Raw genomic sequence first — 13,234 nt, forward strand, 5'->3', positions numbered from 1 at the left:
CCAGGCAGGTGACAGGGACCTAACAAGTACCGTTAGCTGCAGGCACGGATGAAGCTGCAACCTTTGAGGATGAAGTCCGAATGACTCCCATACGTGGAAGGTTTCCCATAGGTAGACTCCAACTCACCTATTCCCTCACCTTTTCTTACCCCACAACACTCACGCCATGCTGCAGCCAGACTCCTCCCAGGAGGAGTGGAAGCTCCCTGAGGGCAGGGTCTGTTCATCTGCACATCTCCCCTAGAGCCTGGCCCAGAGCAAGGTGCGGCTGGAGGTTGGGTCCCTTTCCCCTTGGCACAGGTGACTCTCTCCTCTTCCAACCCAGCTTCAGCTCCACCATGTCCACGGCACCTTCTCAGACCACGTCCTGTCCAGGGAGCCCCTGAAATGCTTGCTCATCACTATCTCCCCCGCTCACGGGACCAGCTGACCCATCACCTTGCCACACAAGAGGGTCTTGGCTGCTACTACTGGCTTTGTTTGGAACTTTCACGGCATCCACCACCCACCTCAGCACAGGCTAAATGCTCAGCTCATATGGGAAGGAGATGGAAAAGGGAATGACTCGACAAGGGCCCCTGCTGGCCAGGGTCCAACCAAAGCACTACCATCGCTGGTACATCCTCCTTGACATCATTCAAAGGGTCTACGCTAGAAGACCCAGTAATGCGCTTCCCAGGTGGTGCTAGTGGTAAGAACCCACCTGCCAATGCAGGAGACCCAAGAGACATGCGTTCGATTCCTGGTTTGGGAAGATCCCCTGGAGAATCCCATGGGCAGAGGAGCCTAGTGGGCTCCATGGGGTTGCAAAGAGTTGGACATGCTGAAGGACTTAGCAAGCATTCTTAGACATCCTAGAAATGGGAGCTCACCCCGTGTCAAGACAGACTACCCCACCTGTGGAACCAAATTCCCACTTGTTAAAATCCAGTGGTGGTAGTTCCATTTTTAGTTTTTTAAGGAACCTTCATACTGTTCTCCATTCTGGCTAATTTACATTCCAAACAATAGTGCTACAGGATTCCCTTTCCTCCACACCCTCTCCAGCACTTATTGTTTATATATTTTTTGATGATGGCCATTCTAACCCGCGTGAGGTGATATCTCATTCAAAAAGACACAGGCATACCAATGTTCACTGAACCACTATTTACAATGGCCAGGACATGGAAGCAACCTAGGTGTCTATCAACAGATGAATGAATAAGAAGATGTGGTACGTATACAGTGGACTATATTACTCAGCCATAAAAAGGAATGGCATTGGGTCACTCGTAGAGACACGGATGGACCTAGAGTCTGTCATACAGAGTGAAGTCAGAGAAAAACAAATACCACATATTAATGCATGTATGTGGAATCTAGAAAAGTGGAACAGACAAATCTATTTGCAGGGTAGAAACAGACATGCAGATGTAGAGAGTGAATACGTGGACACACGAGGGGAGGGGAGGGTGGGACAAACTGGAAGATTAGGACTGATACATATATACACTATCAAGTGTAAAGCCGCTAGCTAGCGGGAAGCTGCTGTGTAGCACAGTGAGCTCAGCTGGGTGCTCTGTGATGACCTAGAGGGGTGGGATGAGGCGGTGGCAGGGAGATTCAAGAGGGAGGGGATATATTATCCATGTAGCTGATTCACTTCGTTGTACAGCAGAAATCAACACAACATTGTAAAGTAACTATACCCCAATAAACACACACACACACACACAAAACCCCAGTGGTGTTCAGACTTACTGAGCACAAGCAGGGGCGCCGTTGACTTCGATGAGCCAGACCTTCAGCTCCTCGTCCACCATGAAGTCAAAGCCGAAGAGCTGGAAGCTCTGATAAGGGAGGTGCTTGGTGCTGATAGCGGGCTCTATGCTCATGAGGCAGCTCCTACAGGGCACAGGGAAGAGCTTGCTGAGGATGGGGTGGTCTGGGCAGCAAGACCAGGGGAGGGGTGCTTGCATGATTTTACATCCAGTGTGCCGATGAAAACTGGCCTTGGCTTAATTCTCTCTTTTAAATGTATTACCAATAGATTACTCAAGGAGATGCAACTTATTTGTTAGAAAATTCTGCCATCACTCTTATTCTGATAAGTATTGGCTGCTTTCCCAGCAAGCGCTGAGTCATCACAGTTCCTTTAAATGTGGGTTCCTCCAACGGGTGGGCTGCTACCACATCTGCTGATAATAAACAAAACACTTCTATATATTGTTGCCATATTAAAAAAAATGGCCCACCATTTTGTGACACAGAATTTGCAAGGAGAAGGCTGATCTCATTCATTTCTTTCACAAGCTCCACTTTGTTGCTTTTAACTAAAAGCCTTATATGCTGAAACAAGATATTGAAATATGGGACTGTATTAAGGTCAACTACTGTTTGCAAAAATTAGAGGATTTTAGTGACAAGGAAAAGTTGAAAGTGAATCTTAGAAACCATGATGAAACAGTACATGAAGCCTGAGGTCATGCTGCCGAAGCCAGAATCTCAGACAAATTTTTTAACCTCTTTAAGCCAAGTGTTGATGTCATTGTCTGTGAAATTGGGGTAAAAATAACACATATTCCCAGTGCTGAGATGGTTCAGTGATATAACTACCTAAAGAACTTGTCATACCTCCTGGAAGCTGGGAGGCATTTAATGAATGCTGTTACTAGTGAACAAGTATATTTTATTAATTTATCATTAATTTTGGATAGGCATGAATCTATTACTTATGAATGAGAAAGAACTCTTATCCAGTACAACATCCCAGAAAGTCTATGCCATTTCCATTTTATAAAACTCTTCCCTGGTTTTTCCCTCAGTTGGATATTGGGGCAAAATATTTACTTCAGTAAACACAGTATGTCAGGATGACTCTAATCATATCAGAGACAGCTCTCCTTCTATGCAAGCTGTATATTTAGAAGGAAAAAGATGTGTCTTATAAGTAGGTTTTGGCTTATGATTTTAAAGAAGAACTGGGGCTTCCCTGGTGGTCCAGTAGTTAAGAATCTGCTTGCCAATGCACGGGACACGGGTTCAACCCCTGGGCTGGGAAGACCCCACATGCTGCAGGGCAACCATGCCGGTGTACCACAACTACCAAGCATGCTCTGCAACGAGAGGCCACCACAATGAGAAGCCTGGCGCTTCAGTGAAGAGCAGCCCCTGCAACCGCAGCTAGAGAAAAGTCCACCCAGCAGAGAAGATTCAGCACAGCCAAAAATAAATAAAAATCTTAAAATAAATAATAAACAAGAGAATTGAGGCTTCTGTGAACTTGGAATCACGGTCTTGCTTCCCCAACCTCCCTCCAACAGTCCCCCACCCCAAACCATCAGTTTCCTTCTTTTTTTCTACAAAGGAGAAAAGCTTTCTATAGATGTGTTCAAACCTTTAAAAATAATTTTGATAGCTATTTAAGAACCAGTTGGAATAAAATTTCTTCTCCCATTCACCTCTAACCTCCAAGTCGCTTTTATTTTATAAAACTCTTTCCTGATTTTTCTCTCAACTGGATGTTGGGAAAAAATATTTATCTTAGTAAACACAGTATGTCAGGATGACTCTAAGGATATCAGAGAAAGCTGTCCTACTCAGCTGTATATGTAGAAGGAAAAAGATGTGTCTTATAAGTAGGTTTTGGCTTATGCCTTTAAAGAAGAACTGGGGCTTCTGTATTCTGCAGTTTCTGTATTTCATCTCTATGAGAGAATACCCTTGACTTCTGTAATTAAAATGTTCTTTACAATATTATAATTAAGAAAAAAATTTAAAATTTAATGGGTTCTCATGATAAAAAGTTTATTACATTTAAAAATTTTTCTTAAATATAAAAACAATACTAAAGGATAAAGAATAAAAAGCAAAAGAAACATTACACTCCAGCACTTATAGGAAAAATCAGAAGTCAGAACCAAATCAAAACAAAATATTTTTTATTTGTTGGGAGTTCAAGTTAATAAATCACTTTAGAATAATTTTTTTTAAATATAGTGTATCTAATTTTTTTTTTTAGCTGGAGTAGGAAGTCTGGGGGAAGTTAGCTGGGGGAGAAAAAAAAGAACATAAGATTCAGGAGGAGCTTTTATAGCTCTTGAGTAGGAACACTGTCTGAGTGGCACAGAACAATGGGAAGGAGGGGGATAGCAAATATCAAATACATCTTCTGCCGAAAATAGGAATTCTTTCTTCAGTATATTTGATTTGTCTGGTGTCAGAATTCTAAGCACGTATAATCCCTGAAGAAATGGAACTCTGAGCCTTGTAATTATTCTGCTGGACTCTATGTAAGAATGTTGTTATTTTTATTGTTTAGTTGCTCAGTCGTGTCTGACTCTTTGTGACCCCATGGACTGTAGCCTGCCAGGTTCCTCTGTCCATAGGGATTCTCCAGGCAAGAATACTGGAGTGGGTTGCCATTTCTTTCTCCAGGGGATATTCCCAACCCAGGGATTGAACCCCAGGCATCTCCTGCGTTGGCAGGCAGATTCTTTACCACTGAGCCATCAGGGAAGCCCAGTATAAGAACACATTAAGGAAAAAGGTTCAGTCATCATGACAGGGTGGCAGCGACAGGGCAGATAAACAGACGCAGAACAGAACAGAGATCCCAGGAACAGACTCTCGCATAAATGACCACCTGATTTACAACAGGAAGGGACACCAAAACGTGGTGGGGAAGGGACAGTCACATGTACAAGTGAGCCTGGGTCAACAGGATGTATTTCTAGAAAAACACAACACTTGACATGAAACAATTCAGAGAGGTTACAGGTCTTAAATATGAGAGAAAACCCAGAGGTCCATCAACTCCAGAGAGGATAAACCATGGACCACTCACACAATGGAATATGACATGGAAACAATATTGAAAAAATCAGAACACAAAGCAAGAACTGCAGTATAATTCCACTTATATTAAGTTTAAGAACAAGCAAAAAGAATCTATGGTGATAAAAGTCAGAGTGGCTATCTCTGGCAGAGAGTATATATTTTGAGGGAGTTCAAGGGTATCTGTTAGGATGCCATAAATATTTTATATCCTGATTTGCATTATGATTAGATCAATGTATGCATAATTTAAAATTCACTAGATTTTTACCATATATGTACATTTCTCCAAATAATGTATTACTTAGCTTTGCTTGTTTTTCAGTTTAAATGAATAGGGCCAGTTCGTAATTTTTTGCTTGACATTATGAGATCCAACCAGTCCATTCTGAAGGAGACCAGTCTTGGGTGTTCATTGGAAGGACTGATGCTAAGGCTGAAACTCCAATACTTTGGCCACCTCATGCAAAGAGTTGACTCATTGGAAGACTCTGATGCTGGGAGGGATTGGGGGCAGGAGGAGAAGGGGACGACCGAGGATGAGATGGCTGGATGGCTGGATCACTGACTCGATGGATGTGAGTCTGAGTGAACTCCGGGAGTTGGTGATGGACAGGGAGGCCTGGCGTGCTGCGATTATGGGGTCGCAAAGAGCTGGACATGACTGAGCGACTGAACTGAACTGAGTGATAAAATCCTTCAGGAATAAGGAGAAACCAAGACATTCTAAGATGATGGAAAATCAAGAGGACTTATCACCAGCAGAACTGCTCTAACAGAAATCCTGAAGTCTGAAGGGACATGAAACTTGGAATTTTAGTGCTGAAGCAAAAGCAAAGGAAAGAGCAAACATCTGGGTAAATGTAAAAGAGTGTTTCCCTCCTTTGTATGTAAAGTGGGTTTCTTGTAAACAGGATACAATTTGGTCTTTTTTTAATCCAACAAGATAATCTATTACATATTAGGTTTATGTATATCATAATTCCTGGAGTAACCATTAAAACAAACAAAAATACAAACAGATATAGCCAAATACTCAACAGAACTCTAAAAAAGTTCAAACAATTCAGAAGAAGGCAAGAAACAAGGAAATGAAAAAAAAAAAAAAACAACAGAGGGGACAAATGGACAACGAATGATAACACGGTGGATGTAAATTTCATCAAGCCAGTAGTTACTTAGAACGAGAATGGTACAAACACAACGACTAAAAACCAGATGATACACTGGATCAAAAGCAAAACAAAACAAAATCCAACGATATGTCTATCAGAAGCCCATTTTAATTAAACAGTAGAGAGGAGGAGTAAAGGGAAGAAAACATACAAATCATTAATCAAAAGAAAGCTGGAGTGACTATACTAATATCAGGCAAAACAGACGTCAAAATAAGAAATATTACCAGAGATAAAGACAGGAACTACATAATGATAAAGAGGTCAATTCTTCCCAAAGAAATAACAACTCTAAATGTATATGCACCTGAAAACACATCTTCAAAATATACAAAGCAAAAAACAAATAAAACGAAAAGGAGACATAGACAGGTCCACAATTATACTTGGAGGCTTCCAAAGTTTTACCTCTCAATAATGGACAGAACAAGTAAAACAGAAAATCAGCAAGAATATAAAAGACTTGAATGATACTACCAACTGCCTTCACCTAATGGGCATTTACAGAACACCCTGCTCAACTACAGCAGAATAAACATTATTTTTAGTACATGTGGAACATTCATTAAGATGGACCATATTAAGAAAAAAATTTAAATATGTAAAGATAGACCATATTCTGGACCATGAAACAAACTTTAACAAATTCAAAACCATACAAAGTATGTTCTCTGACCATAATGAAATGAAAATTCCTTGAGAATCCCAAATATTTGGAAATTCAGCAAAAATTGCTAAATAACACACAAGTCAAAGATGAAGTTACAGGAAACTAGAAAGTATTTTAATAAAATGAAAACAAAAACATGACAGCAAAATCTGTGGGATGCAGCTAACGAGTTCTGATAGGAAAGCTGATGGCATTAAATGCTTATATTAAAAAAAAATCTCAAATCAGTGATCTGACCTTTTACTTAAGGGAAACTAGAAAAAGAAGAGGAAAGCAAACCCCTCAAAAGCAGAAGAATAAAAATAATCAAGAACATGAGGAAACTGAAAACAGAAATGGCAGACAAAATCTATAAAGCCAAATGCTGACTTTTAGAAGAGATTAATAAAACTGATAAGCCTCTAACCAACCTGCCCAAGTGAAAGAGAGAAGATGTAAATTACCCATATAAGGTAATCGAAGGATTAAGCATAAGGATTTTAAAAAGCTTCATCACTACAGATCATATAGACATTAAAAGCATAAAGGGATATAACAAATAATTTTTGTCCTTAAATTAGACAATTAAAATGGAACAATTCCTTGAGAGGCACAAACTCCCAAAGCTCCTTCAAGACACACTTAACCAAAACAGATAGGATTAGGTTACCTTATTATATGTTTGATTTGTAGTAAGATACTACTTTCCAGGGTGATGTTCAAAGCACTTGTTAGGTACTGATTGAATGCCTCAAAGAACATTTCATTTCCTTCTTCATACTTCCCGTAGTTCTTTGAGTACTCCTTCTGAATGCAGTGATTGGTCAAGTGGCAGGTTTTATCTTGGAAATTATCCATATGATATGGTTCTGAAGCAGTCCGAAGGACACCCTCTCTATAGAGGTAGATATTAAACTGATGATCCACCAAGACCCAGCTTCTGCAAAGTCAAAAAAAAAAAACACACTATTTTATTCAAGTTATCGAAAGCTTCTCCATGTTCTTTTTATCATGCCCACACCTTGACTATTCTGGGAGGAAACAGAGGAAGGAGGTAGTTTCTAAAATTATATGAGGTTACAAACTTCCCTGGTGATCCAGTGGTTAAGAAGCTGCCTTGCAATGTCAGGGGATGCAGGTTTGATGCCTGGTCGGGGAACTAAGATCTCACATGCTGTGGGGCAACTGAGCCTGCACACCACAACTAGAGAGAAGCCCCCGCGCTGCAAGGAAGACCCAATGCATCCAAAAACAAATAAACAAATGTTAAAATAAATAAAGTTACATGAGGCAAGCCATGACAATTAGCCAAAAGAGCAAATTATCACTGTAATGAGGCAAAGAAAACATTTCACCATAACTGACAAGGAGACTTTGGTCCATTCAAAAGACACAGTATTTTGAAGAGATCTGAGTGGGCTGGTTTTTATGGTTAATATGAAACCCCCAGTTGCCAAGTTTACTCTTTTAGTAATCTTAGGAAGACTGTTCCTACTGAACCTGGTCTGACAAGACAGGTGTTTGAGAAGCAATAAGTCAAAGTGAAGGCATGAAGGTGAGAGAGTCCTGGTTGGGTGATGATAGAAAGGCTTGGGGCAAGCTGGGGCCAGGGCTATGCAGCTTTTGAAAGCACCCACAATCTCTTTCTCTTTGCCATGTCCTTTCTTGGAAACATAAAGTCCAAAACCCTAAGGTGTGTTCAAGAAACCCTTGAAAAGTGGGACTCAGATAACAGAGGGAGGACACAGCCTTTAGCAGGGTCATGCGATCTGCTGTGTCTGACTATGTGTTCTGTGTGTATCTCTTTGCTTCTTTCATAAGCAAGCTCCACACACTGATGCCCTTCCTTTTGGATCCACTAGTCATCTCCAGATCCCAGGGACGGTGGAGCCTGGTGGGCTGCCGTCTATGGGGTCGCACAGAGTCGGACACGACTGAAGCGACTTAGCAGCTGCAGCAGTCATCTCCAGTAAAAAGAATATTAAAGGGACTTCCCCGGTGGACCAGCAGTTTAGAATCTCGCCAGTGCAGGAACACGGGTTCAATCCCTGGTCTGGGAATATCTCACATGCCATGGGGCAACTAAGCCCATGTGCCACGACCACTGAAGCCCGAAAGCCCTAGAACTAGAGTTTTGTGCTCCACAGCAAGAGAAGCCACTGCAACAAGAAGCCTGCGCACCACAACTAGAGAGTAGTCCCCGCTCGCCGCAGGTAGAGAAAGCCTGTGTGCAGCAACAGAGATCTGGGGCAGCCATAGACAGCTTTTAAAAGAGAGAATACTAAAAGAAAAAGAGAGAGAGGAAATTCATCATCTTAGCCACATTTTATAGAAAGACAAGAGAAAGAGTGACAGAAAACCAGAAAATGAAGTACAGAAACTCAGTCCCGTTCAGCCACTCAGCTTGAAAGTGCTAGTCACTCAGTCGTATCCAGCTCTGTGCGACACCATGGACTGTAGCCTGCCAAACTCCTCTGTCCATGGGATTCTCCAGGCAGGAATACTGGAGTGGGTTGCCATTCCCTTCTCCAGGGGATCTTTCCCACCTAGGGATCAATGCACTGTGGGCAGGTTCTTTGCTCTCTGAGCCACCAGGGAAGCCCAACTTGGGTGACATTGAATGCAGTCCAGTACTTTCTCACACTCCAGATCACACAGGTCATCACGCACGATTGCATTTTTCCCAGATTCGAAAAACAAAAACTCCAGACGTGGATGTGTTACCGGATGTCAAACTTGCGATGACCGGGCTCCAGGAGCAGAGGGCGCTCCAGGTACTTCTGGATCACGTGCACCTGGCCTTGGTTGTCTATGAAATCCAACAGTTCTGTAGCATCTGAGGAGATGAGGATGCCTTCACCTAACAGGGCAAAAGCAAAGCCAGATCAGTCTGGTTCATCCCAAGAGGAAAAAGAAAAGCTCTCTGCAAAGCCAGAAGGGAAATGCTGACAGCCGATAGGAGGCTGTTACTGGCCGGCTCGCTTTTCTTCTCCATCCCTTCCCTCCTTCCATCTTATTCTCCTGTCTCCCTACAAAAGCACCTGCATTATCCAATCCTACTCTCTATTTACGTAGGATTGTAAACACCATCATGGCAGGCTCCAACCATGAAATTTCATTTTGATGGATATTCAAAATCTGAGCGTGATGAATACAGGCCACTACTCTTGGTCACTGGTATCACAATAAAGGTTGTGTGTTGCTTATAACCAATAAACCCACTGGAAACACTATATTTTACAGAAACATCAGTAAGGTTACGGCATGAAGACAAATGTAATAGAACATTCTTGCAGCACTATAATAGAAAACACTGGATACATTCAAAGTGTCCATCAACTGAGAGATAATCATACTGAGTAAAGTCAGTCAGACAGAAAAAGACAAATATCATAGGATACCACTAATATGTGAAATCTAAAAAAAAGGTACAAATGAACTTATTCACAGAATAGAAATAGAGTCACAGATGTAGAAAACAATCTTATGGTTACCAGGGGTGAAGGGGAGGGGGATAAACTGTGAGACTGGGATTTACCTGAACATACGTATTGGAAGAAACACAAGCTGGGATCAAGATTGCCGGGAGAATTATCAATAACCTCAGATATGCAGATGACACCACCCTTATGGCAGAAAGTGAAGAGGAACTAAAGAGCCTCTTGATGAAAGTGAAAGAGGAGAGTGAAAAAGTTGGCTTAAAGCTCAACATTCAGAAAACTAAGATCATGGAATCTGGTCCCATCACTTCAAGGGAAATAGATGGGGAAACAGTGGAAATAGTGTCAGACTTGATTTTTGAGGACTCCAAAATCACTGCAGATGGTAGTTGCAGCCATGAAATTAAAAGATGCTTACTCCTTGGAAGGAAAGTTATGACCAACCTAGATAGCATATTGAAAAGCAGAGACATTACTTTGCCAACAAAGGTCCATCTAGTCAAGGCTATGGTTTTTCCAGTGGTCATGTATGGATTGAGAGTTGGACTGTGAAGAAGGCTGAGCATCGAAGAATTGATTCTTTTGAACTGTGGTGTTGGAGAAGATTCTTGAGAGTCCCTCATTGGAAGGACTGATGCTAAAGCTGAAACTCCAATACTCTGGCCACCTCACGCGAAGAGTTGACTCATTGGAAAAGACCCTGATGCTGGCAGGGATTGGGGGCAGGAGGAGAAGGGGATGACAGAGGATGAGATGGCTGGATGGCATCACCGACTCAATGGACATGAGTTTGAGTAAACTCCGGGAGTTGATGATGAACAGAGGCCTGGCATGCTGCAACTCATGGGGTCGCAAAGAGTTGGACATGACTGAGCGACTGAACTGAACTCCTACATATAAAACAGATAACTAATAACGACTTACTGTATAGCACAGGGAACTCTACTCAATACTTGATAATGACCTATATGGGAAAATAACCTAAAAAGAGTGGATATATGTATAACTGATTCACTTTGCTGTACACCTGATACTAACACAACATTGTAAATCAACTATACCCCAAGAAAAAGTGTCCCTCAACATTAAATAATGGATGTAATATTTGAAAAGAGCTTTGATATTTTCGTACTATAAAATTCACCCTTTTAAAGTGTAAAATTCAATGGTCTTTAGTATATTCGAGAGGTTTGCAACCATTACTACAATCTAATTTTAGAATGTTTTCATCACTTCCCCCCAAACTTCATACCCACTAAACACTTATACCCATTCCTTCCTCACCCAAGCCTCTGATGACCACTAACCAACCTACTTTCTATCTCCATAGGTTTGCTGAATCTAGAGACTTCATATAAATGGAAATAAATAGTAAAGGGCTTTTTTTGGTCTAGATTCTTTCATTAACGTAGTTTTTCTCAAGCTTCATCCATATTGCAGCGTGTGTCAATATGCCTTTCCACCTTTCTATGACTAAATATTCCACTCTGCGGATGGCTATACCACATTTTTTTCAGTCGATCAATGAATGGACATTTGGGTTGTATCCACTGTTGTTTGGCTTTTTAAAAAACTTTTACTTTATATTGGAGTATAGTTGATTTTCAATGTTGTGTTAGTTTCAGGGGTACAGCAGAGTTAATTCAGTTATACATATACATATATATTTGGGTCTTATAAAGGTGCTATGGAGATTTGTATCATAGTTTTTGTTTTCAAAAACTTTTGAAAAATGTTTCCCTCTCTCTTGGAAATTAGCATCATTAGCCTTCTTTCTGACTAGACTGTGGGTCCATGAGCGCAAGAGAACCATGTCTGTCTCATTTATCTCTACCTCCAAATGTTCATTATTTCTCTTATTCATCCATCCATCTATACATTCATTCATTCACTCAATATATATATTGATCCTCTGTTGATTGTCAGGTGCTATCCTGGTCCCAGAGACAGTGCTGAGTACAAATGTGACGTGGTCTGACTCTGCTCTAATAGGATCTCTGTCTACTGTCCTGTGCAGAGATCGGGAGAATAGCCAAGAATAGGAGGACAGGGAGCAATGCTCCAGGCAACAGTGAAGGTGACTCAGATCCAAGATGGGCGGTGGAGACGGTAAACACTGGCTTGCTCTGAATAGTGTCAAGTTATGCCAAGTATACCCAGAATGCTAGGTACTATGCGTTTGTTTAACAAGAATACAATTCATTCATTCAGCTATTCATTTCATTTTGTAATTCCCAAATAAAACAAATCCACACCACTAATCTCCTCAGCTCCTAAAGTGAAATGTCTTCTCTGTTTGGCATTAATTCTGTCTGCATCTCCCTCTGCTGCTGAGCATCACTCTCTGTCTTGTGTTGCTGAGGGTCCAGGGACCACCAGGGTGGGATCACCGCCATGACCTGACATGTCCTTCTGCCCAAGGCCTGCCTCACTCCTTGTTCTCGTGCCGGTCAAGTCCATGACACAAGGATGCAAGATGTCCTCATGGTGGCCACCCTGACTCCAGTCTCCATCCACAGGAGGAATCTGAAATACTCTAGACGACTATTTCCTCTTCCAATTCCCCTGTTTACTACTGGAACAAAGCTAGGGGACAGTTCTGCAGAAGAGGTCACAGGAGGGGAGGGAGAGGCAGGTGGGGCACCTGAGGATTCTAGGTGATGCCCTTCTGTCTCACAGTTCGTGAAAAAGGTGAGGTCCACTGGACCTGGGATAAAAATAAGTACCAATGTGTCAGGGAGAAGAAGGGAGACAAGGGATAGTTAGGGAATTTGGGATGGACATGTACACACTGCTGTATTTAAAATGGATAACTAACAAGGACCTACTATACAGCACAGGGGAACTTGATTCAATGTTATGTGGCAGCCTGGATGGGAGGGGAGTTTGGGGGAAAATGGATACATGTGTATGTATGGCTGAGTCCCTTAGTTGTTTATCTAAACCAGAAAATCACAACACTGTTAATCAGCTATTCCCCAATACAGAATAAAAAGTTTTTTTAAAAAAAGAGATAATTACCAAAATGATGGTAATAGGTGTTTTAATTTATCATAGGGGAATAATAGTATCTGTACATTCTAACTTCCTATAATGAACCTGTATTGTTTATAAGATCAGAAGTGAGGTTGGAAGTAATAATGAAGTTGATT

The 13,234-nt window shown here is 41.5% G+C and overlaps 1 protein-coding gene across 1 annotated transcript in view; it reads right to left on the minus strand.

Moving 5' to 3' along the window:
• The window catches only part of TTL (tubulin tyrosine ligase), a 37,946-nt gene that overhangs the window by 8,954 nt on the left and 15,758 nt on the right, over nt 1-13,234 (minus strand). The window contains exons 4-6 of the mRNA XM_027966774.2: nt 9,367-9,502; nt 7,313-7,582; nt 1,744-1,887 (exon numbers count right to left, since the gene is read on the minus strand). Coding sequence (XP_027822575.1) covers nt 1,744-1,887; nt 7,313-7,582; nt 9,367-9,502 — 550 coding nt within the window. The remainder of the gene's footprint in view (nt 1-1,743; nt 1,888-7,312; nt 7,583-9,366; nt 9,503-13,234) is intronic.

The sequence above is a fragment of the Ovis aries genome, chromosome 3 (assembly GCF_016772045.2).
Source record: "Ovis aries strain OAR_USU_Benz2616 breed Rambouillet chromosome 3, ARS-UI_Ramb_v3.0, whole genome shotgun sequence".
NCBI classification, from domain to species: domain Eukaryota; kingdom Metazoa; phylum Chordata; class Mammalia; order Artiodactyla; family Bovidae; genus Ovis; species Ovis aries.